The sequence below is a fragment of the Megalops cyprinoides genome, chromosome 2 (assembly GCF_013368585.1).
Source record: "Megalops cyprinoides isolate fMegCyp1 chromosome 2, fMegCyp1.pri, whole genome shotgun sequence".
NCBI classification, from domain to species: domain Eukaryota; kingdom Metazoa; phylum Chordata; class Actinopteri; order Elopiformes; family Megalopidae; genus Megalops; species Megalops cyprinoides.
The window spans coordinates 52167190-52181402 of NC_050584.1; the positions used below are offsets into that span (position 1 = coordinate 52167190).

At 41.1% G+C, this 14213-nt stretch overlaps 2 protein-coding genes across 2 annotated transcripts; one reads left to right on the forward strand and one right to left on the reverse strand.

Moving 5' to 3' along the window:
• The first annotated feature begins 782 nt into the window (after window positions 1-782).
• On the forward strand, window positions 783-2979 carry magoh (mago homolog, exon junction complex subunit). Its single transcript, XM_036522241.1, has 5 exons — window positions 783-978; window positions 1611-1669; window positions 1847-1957; window positions 2344-2426; window positions 2580-2979. Exons 1-5 carry the CDS (start codon window positions 888-890, stop codon window positions 2677-2679), a joined length of 444 nt encoding a protein of 147 aa, XP_036378134.1. The 5' UTR covers window positions 783-887; the 3' UTR covers window positions 2680-2979.
• Window positions 2980-3529: 550 nt separating this feature from the next.
• On the reverse strand, window positions 3530-7179 carry cpt2 (carnitine palmitoyltransferase 2). Its single transcript, XM_036521667.1, has 5 exons — window positions 6768-7179; window positions 6306-6386; window positions 6120-6226; window positions 4707-6011; window positions 3530-4509 (listed from the first exon to the last, which is right to left on the reverse strand). The coding sequence occupies exons 1-5, from the start codon at window positions 6959-6961 to the stop codon at window positions 4181-4183; spliced, it is 2016 nt and encodes a 671-aa protein (XP_036377560.1). The 5' UTR covers window positions 6962-7179; the 3' UTR covers window positions 3530-4180.
• Between the last annotated feature and the right edge of the window lie 7034 nt (window positions 7180-14213).

Below are 14213 nucleotides of genomic sequence, written 5' to 3' on the forward strand. Positions count from 1 at the left end.
TGAATTTGTTTAATTATTCGGTAAAAATGTAAATGAAGAAGAAAAGGGAAAAGAAAAGAAGGCTTCCCCTTACACCATTGTTTTCTAACTCCCCTCTCTCAGCAGCGTGCCGTAATGAACGTGTCCCAACTCCTTCGGAGGTTGCACCCTCGACTGCCCCCCTTGAGTGAGTCTGTGAAAATACTATTCAGACCCATGGATTAACTAGCTAACCTGTTACCCATGTGGATAACACTTGAATCAGAACCTGCTTGCTAGCAGCAGACAGTAGCCAGGTTTTGGCTTGCAGGCTTTTGAATTTGGCTTGCACTCTTGAAATAAACACAGTTTCAAATGGTACAATAGACTCAATTTATACATTCGGTCATACAAGCTGAGGAACACAAATGTCACACAGATACCGTTAATGCATACACTAATTCAAATTGTAAAGTACATATTCTGTTATTTTGGCCTTGGTATCACTCAATAATTTTCCCTTCTAAAACGCTTAGAGAAATGGACAATCAATCACGCAAATTTAAGCTGCCATTTTCCCAAACAATTCTTTCATAGAATGGTATTGTTGCTAGTAGGCTGAGAGAGTAAGCAAGTAGGGCTGTCCCAAAGTGAACAAATATCCCGCCTTTCCCCCATCTCGCCCTTACGATTCGCCAACTCGCTGGTCCACTTGTTGATGCCAGGAAACGCTCACATCGAGATTTCACTCTAGCGACGCGGGGAGGTCAGAGAACGAGCAGCAGAGATATTCAAGTAGCGTCATTTTAGTACGACAAGGTTTCTGACGTAATAATTTCGCGTTCCAGCGCGCATGCTCCTTTGAGAGGGAAGAAGAAGAAAGCGGGTGCGTGGGGTTGTAAATGCACGTTTACTGTTTTCACTGAGAAATGTCTACCAGCGACTTTTACTTGAGATACTACGTGGGACATAAAGGCAAATTTGGACATGAATTTCTGGAATTTGAGTTTCGACCAGATGGTGAGTAAAGTTACGTTTGTAGCGAGCTAGCAAGCTGTGTGTCGCGTCGTTTGATTGGGCCGCGGTCAATTCACTGCTTCCAAGTGCTAGCTAACTTAGAAGTGAATCAAATATGTCCGTTGCGAGATTTTCTGTATTCGAAGCTAGCTATCTGATAGCGAGAAGATGTTTGTGAACATTTTTGCTTTATTATATGAATGTGATAGCTAACTACTCTAGCTAGCCTAGCTGACTAGCTAACTAATCGGTTAGTCAGTAAGCCGGTCCTCTTACTGATTCGTGTTAACTAGCAAACTAGCAGTGTACGTTTGTTAGCTTGTAAAGCGACGGTAGGCGGCATAGCGAGGTAGCTATCGAGCTGATTTAACGCAAACCGGCATAAAAGTGCAGAGAAGTTCTTAACATTATTTGGTTCATTGCTTTTCATATTAAAGGCCAATGGCAGGTAATTTAAATATATAGTCAGAAAACTTGATTGCTGATCCCGAATCCACATAATCTACTGTAGAATGCAGTGAAGCAATTCAGTTATGAGCCAATTCGCCTGTTTGCGTTTTTTTTCCCCCAATATGATTTAATTTGGTGTCTGTCTGAAGGAAATGTTAAGGCTCTTTGTTTTTATCGTTTTGCAGGAAAGCTAAGATACGCAAACAACAGCAACTACAAGAATGATGTTATGATCAGAAAAGAGGTAACGTAAAGTGGCAATTACTTACATGTATTTTCAGTCGGTACTCTCGGGCCTGATTTGTTCATTTGTTCACCGAGGTAGCAGGATTAGAGAATCAAAATATAGAGTCGGTAGCTACTGTTATTTGATTGCGAATACGATTAGATGTGATTGGGATTTGTATACTTTTTCTCACAGGCCTACGTACACAAGAGCGTAATGGAGGAGTTGAAAAGGATCATCGACGACAGTGAGATCACAAAGGAGGACGATGCGCTGTGGCCTCCCCCCGACAGAGTGGGAAGACAGGTTTGTCTTCTCCGTGATAAGGACTATTTTCAGGGGGCTGATGCACTCGTGGTTGCCAAATGCTATCTCCCTAGATGTTCTGCTCTTTCTGATTATTGATGATTTCTCATCTGATCTGAATACCCCAGCTACAGATCCTAATAATAGTCCTACTAGCAATGTGATTTTCGAGTATGACATTAAGTTAAATTTTAAATTGATCTGTAAAACATCTTTTAATCATAGTGCATGTTTAAAGTTTGTTCTCAAATGTGAAGCATTTATATTGGTTACTCTCAGTTGTTTGTGTGTGGGTAGCAACCAGTTGTAGCAAACTGTTTTTTTGTTATTCTTTTCTGTGCTGTAATAGACCATCTATTTACATGAATCTCTTTAAAACTGTTTAGGAGTTGGAGATCGTCATAGGAGACGAGCACATCTCATTCACAACCTCCAAGATTGGCTCCTTGATTGACGTCAACCAGTCCAAGTAAGTGCAGACTCTCCTGGTGGGGAATGGTAGGGCATATGGACACAGTGAGTGAGGATGGTGGAACTGTCTTTGATTTTAGTTGATTAAACACTGTCCAAACTGATCTCAAGCACTTTGTGCCATTGTAATTTTTGTTTATTCTTTTTTCAGAGACCCAGAAGGCCTCAGAGTCTTCTACTACCTGGTCCAAGATCTCAAATGTCTGGTTTTCAGTCTCATCGGCTTACACTTCAAAATCAAACCCATCTAAAATTAAACTAGTGGCTGTTGCTTTGATTACATGTGTGCATTGATTTGATTGTTTTTTTTATTTTAAATAAATTGGAAAATTTTTACAGTTTTGTGTTGCAGCACAGTTTTAAGTAAAGAAAACCTCTATGTATTCCACACAACTTGATGTTAAAAATGTTGGAAGGTATGATGAACAAGGTGTGATGACCAGATACAACTTGCCTTCAGTCATGCCTACTGAAGACCAAGTTAAGTTGTCTGGAAAAAATGTATAGGTAGCCATGTGTTGAAATACATAAGAGATTAATTCAAAATAAACCACAAGGTTGTTATTTTTCAACAAATTTGGACAACTTGTGACATTGCATTTCTGATTTTTACACTTCAAAAACCAAAAACAAACATGTATTTTACTAAATGGCATACACAGGTTTTTATATTTTGACATAATGTGGGCAAATTTCAGACAAATGGCATGGTGCAAGTGTGAAATTGTATTTTAAAGTATTAACTGCATACAGAGCATCTTTTCATTATGTAACAATTTAAAGGGCACTACCATCTAAATGACAAACTGAATGGAACCCTTTTGCCTCATCATAATGTATTATTGGGGTTCATATTTAACTTGCAGGTGTTTGAGAGTTACTTTGATAAATTAGTGTGATGTCCAAGGACTGTTTCTGAAATGAGGGAGTGAAAATGAGCAGGTGACTATCAACACCATGTCCTACTGACAGTTACACAGCACTGTTTTCACACTTGGTGGACATTAGGCTGCAAATGAAAAAACTTAAAACTGATTAATAATGCATTTATTAGTATTTGAATGGTGGCTGGAGACCTTCAATTGTGTTTTTGCACCAAAGTCAGCTATTGGTGAACAATGATCTCTTTAAGGCACAGGAGGAAACTATGCATCCCATATTTAATAGCAAAAGTACTGAAGTGCTATCTTAATATTTTCCACATCTGTGGTTCTTAATATACACTCATCTTACTCTCACAGCTTAACTCATTTGAAAAACAGGCCTTAAATTAGTTTTACTGAAAACACTGAGTTCCATTGACAAGGGAGGACATAAAAATGGAATCCTTCAATCACTAATCTTATTACCAAAATAAATAATCCTCAAGATGTCCACAGCTTGACAAAAAGAATCCTGAAGAGAGTGAATAGTAAGTATACTTTCACAGTCTAACATTGAAAATATTATGTATTCGTATTTATTGTACAACAACATACCCAGTGAAGGAGAACAGTTTTTACCTGAGATTTTATACTTCTAATTATCCAAGCTTGCACTGAATCTGCTACATATAATTAATGCCAAATCTTGCAAAATGTTTGTCATAACCGTGATCTGGTTATGTATGTCTTCCCATTTCTAAATGACCATGTGTGGTACTACCTTAGAGCTTGTGGAGAATGGCTAGGACTGACCACATATACTTCCCTATGGCCTTACATTTACTTCTCTGCAGTGGGTGTGGCTGCTGTTAGAATGTCTGCACAGTCCCTAGCTGAGGGCTTTGCCCTCCAAGACACTGAAGATGTCCTCCAGGGACTTGTGGACACACTGCAGGAATTCATGGACATTGCGGGCTGGATAGCTTGAGACGTTGCACCCAATCCATTCATCGTGGACTCCATAGCCCACTCCGAACCCGTCAGGCACTACTGGTGCAAACCCGCCAAGGCTGACAGCGGGGCTGGTCAGGGTGCTGGTGGAGAGGATGTTGTGGTTGATGGCCACATAAGCGGGGTCCTGATACAGACTAGCCAGAGGCACTCCCTTGGAATTGGCCAGGTATCGCATGGCGAACAGGTGACGGTCAAACCCCTGACCTAATGACATAAAAATATATATATATACATTAACCACAACCAGACAAAATACTTACAAGCTAATTATTCAAGCATTGCAGAAAAAAAAAATCAGCCAGCGTCCAAATACAACAGTGTTAAATAGTAAATGCCAAAGTTTTCTAGAAGCTTAAACTATCCCAGTGGCTTCAATTCAAAACTGAAATAGCTGGACTCACCCATGGCAGCCTCTTTAGTGAGCTGGCCGTGATATTTGGAGCAGTCATGCAGCATGCCCTGCAGCTGGTCCACAGTGTGCTGACTGGGCTGGCGAACAAAAGCATGGGCACAGCGCTTTGTGTGGATACTGGCTGGGCGGATGGTCTCAGTGCGGCCGTGGCGGAAGGCAGCGGTGCTGCAGGACTCGTAGGTAGCGACTGTCTGCCCGTACTGCCGCAGATAGCCCATCTGGAAGGCTAGCTGCGCCATCGCATCTGGGCTCAGCTTCTTCTTCTTCAGTATCTCCTTTCCCCCTTTCTTAAACTCCATGGCATCGATGGTCAGCTTGGAGATGGCTGCCTGGAAGTTCTCTTTGGCTTTGCTAATTCCAGTTTCCAACTCGCTGTCCAGTTTGAATTCAAGCCGGCGCACCGAAGAGGCAGAATCAACGGCAGCTGCCGGAGAGCCCGGGCTGATGAGGGGCCGCTCTGTAGTGTCCTTGAAGATTTCATTCTGAAAGCGGAGGACAGCAACGCCATCCCCCCAAGAATGCTCAAAGTTGATAGCTGCTTGTCCATCTTTGGCCAGGATGATGCTGAAAGATTTGTCATACCAGCGGTTGCAGCCATCACCATGCAACATGTTGTGAGAGATATGGATGTGGTCGCGCATGGATTCATCGTCCAGACAGAGGCAGAACAGCGCACTGTCCACTAGACTTAATACGTCTCCATTCCCTGCACCCAGCAGCTTCTCTCGAAGACCTGCCCACACATCCCGGTTCTCACTCGTCAGGAACCCCAGCGGGAAGGCGGGCGCTGGAGTGGGATCAGATAGGATGAACTTTAAGTGGGACTGGATCTCTGCCGGCTTCACCAGATTCCCGTCACGGTCAATCACATCAAACACGTACATGTTGCCCTTTCTCATCACCAGCAGGTGGCGACCCTTCTGGTCAGTGAAGAGCTCATCCCGGCCAGGCCTGGGGATGCGGGTTGAGTTGAAGAGCCGAAAGTACTGGGACATATCCAAGGGGTAGGCGTTCACCATGTAAGCCCCATACCAGGACAGTGCCGGTGGCACCCATCGGATGAGCTTTTTGAAGCTGTCTGTGTCACTTTTGGCAGGATTCAAGTGGAAAACCTCCGGCTCCAGGAGTCCAGCACGCAGCGTCTTCATGAAGCGAACAGCCGAGCAAACCATGTTAGTGGCCCGCACTAGCTGGTCATTGTACTCAGGCTTGGGATCAGGGTTGAAAGACATGAAGGGATTGAAGTTCAACACCACTGAATCCCGAGCAGAGAGGTACATGTCGAACCACGGTGCTAAAAACCACAGAAAAGATTTCGAGTGACCATCAATATTTAAAAAGCAATGTGTGTTGAGTAAGTACATGACACATGACGTTACCATACATGCTGTGAAGGACTCACCAGAGATGTAGCTTGTGTGTTTGTTGTTCTTGTCCTGAGCCACTAGCTCCTCATGCAGCTCTTTCCCCACCCCACTCTGGAAGTCGTGAGCCAATTTCTCTGTTTTACTACACAAACACAATTGCTCGGTATTTGGGATAAACCTCATCATGTCATCCATCCCATTCAAACATCTGCAACTCCTACCTGTACTCTTCATCGTTTAAGAGTGGCTTCTGGGCAGCCAAGTATCGCCTAATTGTGTCTTCCAGCTTTGGAACTGGTAGCCTGTTAAAATACATGTGCGTATTGCATAATTCATTTTCACCAACCGATAGCACATTATATTAAATTCTACCTTTGATATGGCTATATACTTAAAATTATTTTTTTAGAAGGGAGAACAAGTACAACTCTATTGGCTTGAAGTGGGACCTATTTACATGCAACACCAGACAGTGTACAACGCCCCCGGTTAATCTCACTGACTCCGTGCACTTTCACCTAAATTCTTTGCAGAAACAATATGCAGCTAACATTAGCTGCCAGGTACCGCCGAGTAATTGCTCAGTGTCGATACAACAGCTACCTATATTAACAGCTGTAAGACTGTAAAAACATAGCTGTAGTTATCGAAGACAGTTCACGTAAGTTACAGCTAATACTCACCGTGGTAAACTCTTCTGATAGTGCATTGTTGGTACAATGCTTTTGTGCAAATACTCAGAATCAGGGCCGTCTTTAGTGCTGTAGCTCCGGTTGCTATTAGATTGTCCGGAGGATGCAACCGTACTGCTTAAACACACCAGACTCCTAGAATCTTTAAGTAACAAACTAAACCGACCAGAAAGCATATATGCCATGACGGTATCTCTGTATTAGCCACTAACCACCTACTTTATATGAATAATGAAATTAACGCGAACTAGGTTATTAGCAACAAACTTTGGGCCAAAACAGGAAATCTATTTAACTAGCTACCCCTTTCGTTGGATGAAGTAATACTATACAAACCTAACGTAGAAACAGCAGGTTGCCACAAAGGTCTCTACTAAGACACTCCAGCAACCGTCTTTCAGTCCACCCCCTTTCACCAATTGGCCATTGATCTAACACAAGGAAGTAGGAAGAACAGGGCCTAGCGACACAGAAAGATGTTCGTACTGCAACACATTATGTGAACAGTAGCTTTCTGCCGAAGTGAGGTTCATTCATAATGAGATGCACTGGCTGTTTGGTTTCAGTTACAGCAGCGGGAGCTAATGAACTATGGATAGGGGAAGCAGACAGATGATAGTTTTTATGAGCATCCCGAAGCTGTTGTTGATTAACAAGCTTTTAATTTAACACTTTTGGGAAGAAGATGACTATTATTAAAAATAAAAATCTGTTTAGAATTGAAATGTGTTCTGAAAGAGAATCTGTTGACATGAAAATGTTGGTCTTGATAGCTCGATTTTTAAATTATTATTGTTAAATGTCACTCTGGTGGGTAAACATTTTATTCATAAACGCAAATGGCACAACTGTGGTTCCCCATTTTAAGCACTTCATATCTGAATATAGAATATACAACACTTATTCGCCAAAATGGAAAGGGCCGAAAGAAAATGAAACACGAATTAATTATTTGCATTTACAATCTAATAACCAGTTTCTCTTCTGTCTCTGATTTATCTGCTTCGTTTGGTTTGGTTAATTTACACATCATTCACTATCGTCCCTTTTATAGAATTGATGTAATAGTTAAATATAATTTTATAACTGAAAATTGTACATTACAAATAGCATACTAATTCAGCTTGCATGTGCATCATCAATTAATTGCTAGCAGTTGCCTTGTTATTTGATGGCCTCAGTTACAGCTTTGTGGTTGAGGGCTTCAGAATAATCATTTCAAAAATGATTTCTGTGAAATCTCCACCCCTGACTCTCTGTACGCTCTGTTGTTTTTTCGAGTGTATTCCAAAATCGTGGTTATAATGAAACTGATTGAATGGCACTAATGCAATTTTACATTCAAGTAAAAATAATTTGTTGCTAATTAATATGTTTTACTGAAACTGGCAAACTTGTCATTCAAAAATTATTAAAATGCATTCAGGACGTTTATTGGCTTAAAGGTATTTTATTATTTTCTATTCTTCTGTCTCCCCTACCTGCTCATGGGCCATCGCTGAATATCATAAATGTATATTAATTGTAGGCCTATGTTTTAAAGAAAACGTTTATATATTTTAAAATGAACCCTGCAGAAAGTATGCCTATACTAACACCAACACAAAATGGCCCTCATACCAGGTAAATCTATTCATGCTCAGTACATCCATAAAAGCGCTGGGTTTTGTCTTTTAATCTACTTACATCTTTAAGCATGGTGGCATTGAATATACAAGTTCTTACAACTGGCCTTTAATTTGAGATTTCTTATGAAGGCCTCTTCTACTCCTTTTCCACTGCAGATGTGAAACTTGGCTGGCTGGCTAACCAGGAGCCAGAGCACAATTGCTTTTCTGTTGCATTGCCCACAACAGGAGCTGTAGCACATTATGTCACATGGAAGTTGTGTGTCCTGGGGGGTGGTATTGGGAACCCTGACAATTTCTCCAAAGCAGAAGGATTAGGCAGTCATGCTGGACAGTAACAATGTCACAGTTTTTTTTTCTTGTTTGTCTTTGGTTTGATGTGCCTCTTGAGTTTGAAAGCAAAACAAATGCAACAATAAGCAGTGCAGAGAGCCCTTTGGTTACACAGTTTTTAGCACCAATTGCAGCAACACAGTCATGTATCTTTCCAACTTTGCCCACAGCTCACTCATAGGAGAGTACACATCAATAACAATAGTGAGCTGAGCTGACGTGGTTAGTTTTCAGAAAAAAAGACAATGAGGACCTACCCAGAACCTGAACAAGCAAGGCAGTCTGGCTCCAATTGTACAGTGGAAAAAGGTGTATTCAACCAATATCAAAACTGAGCTCAGTGGAATTCACTGTCTTAATATGACCAACAGGGGGCAGCAGGACCCAAGTCAATGGAATATCTGGTAGATAAGTGAGTTTATGCTCTACACTGCCACATCACTAGAAAAGTCAGGCAGGCTGCTGCAGCAGTGTGACACTGGCAGGCTTCCCAGGCCAGGCGTTCTGTGGGGACATTAATTTTGCTGGGCGAGAGAGTAATCCAGCCAGCCTGAGTGTGACGCTTGCCCTTAAACCCTCAAAGCCCCCGCCCCCCGAGCACAGCCACTCAGCTTTGAAAATACAGCGCAGGCAGAAAGATAAGAAGGTGACAGTTCATTCCCTCCATTAGATTGATGAGATTCTCTAATGTTTGCTCCTAGTCCAGTTCTTTACATTAAAGCGGCATCATTTTCTCTTTCAGTCTCTGTCTGTATTTTTCTCTCTGTTAAGGTATACTGTCTATATCGCCCTACATTCCATGGTGCTGTCTGTCTCAAATGCCCCATGTATATCAGGCAGGGCAGGAAGAATGTAAATGCTTACATCAAAAACATTTTGACTCAGCTCTTGTCACTGTATGTGGATTAGTATTGATCTGACAAACTGCATAAAAGGGAAAATCCAATACATTTCATGAGTTTTCAGGGAGAAATCTCAACTTATGCCTGCTGCCACACTCAAATTTTGAAATCCTTGCTACTAACTCTAGCTAAATGAACTAGATGGTTTCCACATTTTGTAGGAATCTGGTATGAGTTCACCAGGTTCTGTACGAAATGGAAACAACTGTCTTCATTTATATGCACATCATGCAGAAACCATATTACTTGTGTTTTGCCTGATACATTTTAAATACTTAATAAAATTATTTCCTGCTGTGCATCACCTAATTTGGGCTTCTATAATAATAATCCACGCACTTGTGCACACAGGACAAAACTGTAGGCCTGAGTTGTTAGTAAGATACTTTTTTGCTGCTTGGGACAAACCTCTATTATATGATGTATATCCTCCTGCAATGGCATAACAAATAAAATACAGTTATCATACAGGTATAACAGCAAAAGCAAAGGCATTTCATCACAGTCAACTAACTGTGACAAAGGAGTCAGGTCTGTGGATGTATGGTGGTGCCCAATTGATCCATTTGACATCAGTGATCTATTTGACTTTTGTGCATGAAAAAACAAGTAGTGATTTGCAATAAGAAACAGTATTGTTACTACAGTTTACAGTATTACATCGCATCTGGGGGGTATGTGTTATTCTGTTGTTGTTAATTCTCCATCTGCATGTTACCTTGAACAAGGGATAAAACCGACAATGAAGAGCTCAAGAATGAAAAGAACACTTTTACTCCTTGATTTTCTCCTGCAGGTGTTTATGCACAGTGAACTACTGAATGAAATGCAAACTGAACCTCTCAGCACAGGTTTCTGCTTGCACTGCCAGTTTCCATGCTTTCGTAAGATGGCAAATTGTCATACCTTCACAATGCATTAAGACCTTAATGCGAGACTAACCACTATGGTGCTGTGTCCTAAACTTTGAGTTGAAAACATATGTTTTCCAATACATACATATTATGACAAGTACAAGTTGTAGTACAAGTGGAGGCAATCTAGAGTAAATTAAATGGCTGTGCTGTAGTCATGATGGTGCTGCTGCCTGCCAAGGTGCCCATCTGTCCGGTATTTGCACAGTGCAGACTATGTGCTCTGGCTAAAACTGCAGTCAGTACGATTGGGCCTCACTGCTGGTGATCAGGATGAATGTAGGAGAGTGTATGCCAAACATTTGAATTGACTGTATTCAGTGGACCTTGACAGCTGTTCACTCACAGGTTTTGAAAAGGTAATTGACATGGAGGGAATAATCCGATATGTACTGAATGTGCAAAGACAGACTGGTGTATTTATTATTCTCTATTTTATTACAGAATTAAGATTAACGTCTGGTTTAATTACACTGAGAATTGCAATGGAAATCTTTATAGGTTATCAAATTAAATTGAAAATTGAAATGATCAGTTATTCAGTGTTCAATCATTTTAGTTGGGCATAAGGAGGTACCTTCAAGAAAAACATCTCATTCAGAATGCTGCCCCGTAGCAGACTGAAGACCCAGTTCTTCAGTCGGCTACACCTCAACCCCCTTGTCCTAGCACAATCTTTCATTCCTCCTATGTGTAATCACATTTTGGTACTTTGCCTTCAAGGAACATGTTGGCATTGTGTTTCGAATGATACATGCTGATAGCGGTATGCACTTGTAATCTAGGCTTTATGTTTAGTACTGTTTCCTCTTCATATGTGGTTAATGGTGTCCTGTTTGTACACCTCTTTGTGCTACTTTATTAGATGTGCTTCGTAGGTCATTCTGGATAAGAGCTAAATGGCAATGATAATAATGAGCATAATCAGGAGGAAGAAAATGAGTAATGCCGTGTTTTATGAGCTTGAATTCTCTTGATAAGTTCCATATGAAAAGCTCCTTATTTGCTAGATGGATAATTAATCTTTTCATTTCTATCTGCCTTCATTTTCTCTGGTTGTATATGCTGTCAAGCAAAATAAAATTGAAAATTTAAGAACGTTACTTAAAAAGAACCCAAAAATAACCTCAGATACATGCAATGTAAGGTTCTCATGGTATAGAAGTATGTTAAAATGAAGAGCATGACACTTTGTACATGTAAGCCTTGGTATTTTTTCCTGTTTTTCTGTTAAGTGCAGCATTCTGCATTCATTCATCCAACTGTAATCCCTGATGTATCTTAATCATATTGATGCCCCCAGTCTCATACCACTGCATCTCCCCTCATAAAATGTAAATATAGAATGTGATGAAGCACAAGGTAACTCACGTATAGAACGCTATTCGCTATGACAACAAATATTTCATTGGACTCGGAGAACGTCAAAGTGTTACATAACACCATGCAACGTTATGGAGCTATCAAAACCCCTCACCACTGTTCTCAGTGCGCTCGGCATGCCATCATTTTACATCTCATCTCCTATTGTTTCCCTTCTGCTCTCACTCACAAGGGGCTACTTACAATAAGGTGTACTTGTTTCTTCATATGCCTTCCTATCTGTGTCCTTCACCAACACACTTGAGAGTTTCTCTCTTTTCTAGGCCTGCGGACTACATTCAGTTAGTGAGTGAAGTTGCAACAGTGGGCGATGTATTCACATAGTGGGAAGAAGTGATTTATTCAATATGGATACTAGCAGTTTGTGATCCATATGCATTTCTTTTTACTTTCCATGGCTGAACAGACAATACTTCTGACATCTGATGGCGGGTGTTTCCTTCTCAATCTGCGCCTCATCATCCATTTGTGCTTTTGGAGGTGTATGATGCAGTTGATCTATTGTGGAATCATTTCCACATAATTCTGGACATAATAATTTGTTTCTTCTTTGTTCCTTTTATTGCGTCCTCACATCATCTCTCCCAGTGACAAGTAGTGTTCTTTGGCTGCAGCTTTCTCAGTGAGTATTTAAGTGTCAATCAGCCAGACGATCTAGAAATAATCAGAGGCTACCGTTACCGCTACCGGTTTGTTTTTTTGACCATTGAATTGACCAAGTCAGTCAGTTCATATACTTTGGTAATCACTGATAGCCTATGATCCTCATCTTTTGGCTTGTTGTTGATTGCTGCTGGTGTTCTCCTGAGTGCAGGAGTGACAGGTTTAACTTCTTGTTTAGTTCATATATGGCCGAGTTCTTTGAAGTAGTCTAGTCCCCAAAACACATCCTGGGATTTCTGTAATATTCGCAAAATCTTGATGGACCTCCTTAGTGCTTAGAATTAGTTTAGCTAAATTTATGTTGACACACTTACTGAGCACCAGGATGGATTCTGAGTTGACAACAGAATTTGTGCATGTGTGTTTTGTCAAATGCACGACTCGGCATACTTTCCAATAGCAGCCAACTTGATTCTTCCATATGAGGCTAACCAGTTCTCAATATGTCTGAATTTGATTGGAATGAAAAAAAATATTTTATTTGGGAATTCCTTTTGTGAATGCATTCTGCTGCATCTAGTCTGAATTTAATGTTTCTACCTGAATCAATCTGAACCAATCAGAATCATTTGCTAAGTGTTCTGTTTCATTCTGTTTTACTGCATTCCATGAGCATGAGCTCTTTTCCATTTTCAATGTTTGCATCTACATCATGCACACTCTGTAACAAAATGATTCACTCTTTTAGAGTTTGTGCACATTTTCCCACACATTTTCGTCCAGAGAGTGTATTAGTACTTCAGAAAGCTTTTGCTGTAAGCATTTTACACTTTTATGCACTTTTCTCTGCTTTTGAGATTCATTTCTATTTGCTGGAGCAGTTTGTCTGTCTGTGCCTGTGACCCTTTCAGGCATGCTATCCTTTGTCTGTATATCACGCAGTGTGTACTCTGTTGCTGAGTACATTCAGCTGCTCTGAGAATGTGTTTATCCATGTCAGGCTGCATTCATACACTGGTGCACATGTAACGGGTGGTATCTTGCGTTGTGTTTTAATATGATGTTACATGGGTCGGCGAGCGAGCGAGTTTCGAACTGAGGTTCTTATTGCTCGCTGCCAACCCCTTAAAGCCAGCATCGTTGCCAGTTGAGCTAAAGGAAAATTGCTGTTAGCCTGTTGGCGACAACGCTACTTAACCAGGTCTCAGGGGGAGTGACGTAGCCACTGCAACCACTCGGCTACCTGCTACCCGCTACCTAAGGCTTTACGCAGGACTCACACGAGCTAATCACTTCAGCTCTGCTACACACACATTCTGTGAACACAGTGTATTTGATCTCACTGCCATTTAAGATGTTGCATTATGCCCTTTGTTGTACCCTACACACTAATACTTTTCCCCTTTCATCATGTTTTTAATACAGCCAGTTGTATGACAAGGCTCACCTCTGTGTAACACCCTCTGTACTCGCGTAGAAGGGCTGATGTGTGATGAATGTAACCCTCTAATACAGCTTTGTCCGGGCAATGGCACCACAGCAGAGGAAACAGACTGGAGGATATATGCATCTAAACTTACATCAGAGTGACTCAAAGACACCTCATGAGTTGTTAGGAGGTGCCAAAGCAAAGGAATAAGGGGACCCTAGCCGATAAATCGCATGCTATACTGG

What these genes read in the sequence shown, in the direction of transcription:
- magoh (XM_036522241.1), top strand. Translation starts at nt 888, where the DNA reads ATGTCTACCAGCGACTTTTACTTGAGATACTACGTGGGACATAAAGGC. An exon ending in ATGTTATGATCAGAAAAGAG is followed by an intron (nt 1,670 to 1,846) that starts GTAACGTAAAGT and finishes TTTTTCTCACAG; the next exon opens with GCCTACGTACACAAGAGCGT. An exon ending in ATTGACGTCAACCAGTCCAA is followed by an intron (nt 2,427 to 2,579) that starts GTAAGTGCAGAC and finishes TTCTTTTTTCAG; the next exon opens with AGACCCAGAAGGCCTCAGAG.
- cpt2 (XM_036521667.1), bottom strand. Translation starts at nt 6,961, where the DNA reads ATGGCATATATGCTTTCTGGTCGGTTTAGTTTGTTACTTAAAGATTCT. An exon ending in TATCAGAAGAGTTTACCACG is followed by an intron (nt 6,387 to 6,767) that starts GTGAGTATTAGC and finishes GTATTTTAACAG; the next exon opens with GCTACCAGTTCCAAAGCTGG. An exon ending in TTAAACGATGAAGAGTACAG is followed by an intron (nt 6,227 to 6,305) that starts GTAGGAGTTGCA and finishes GTGTTTGTGTAG; the next exon opens with TAAAACAGAGAAATTGGCTC.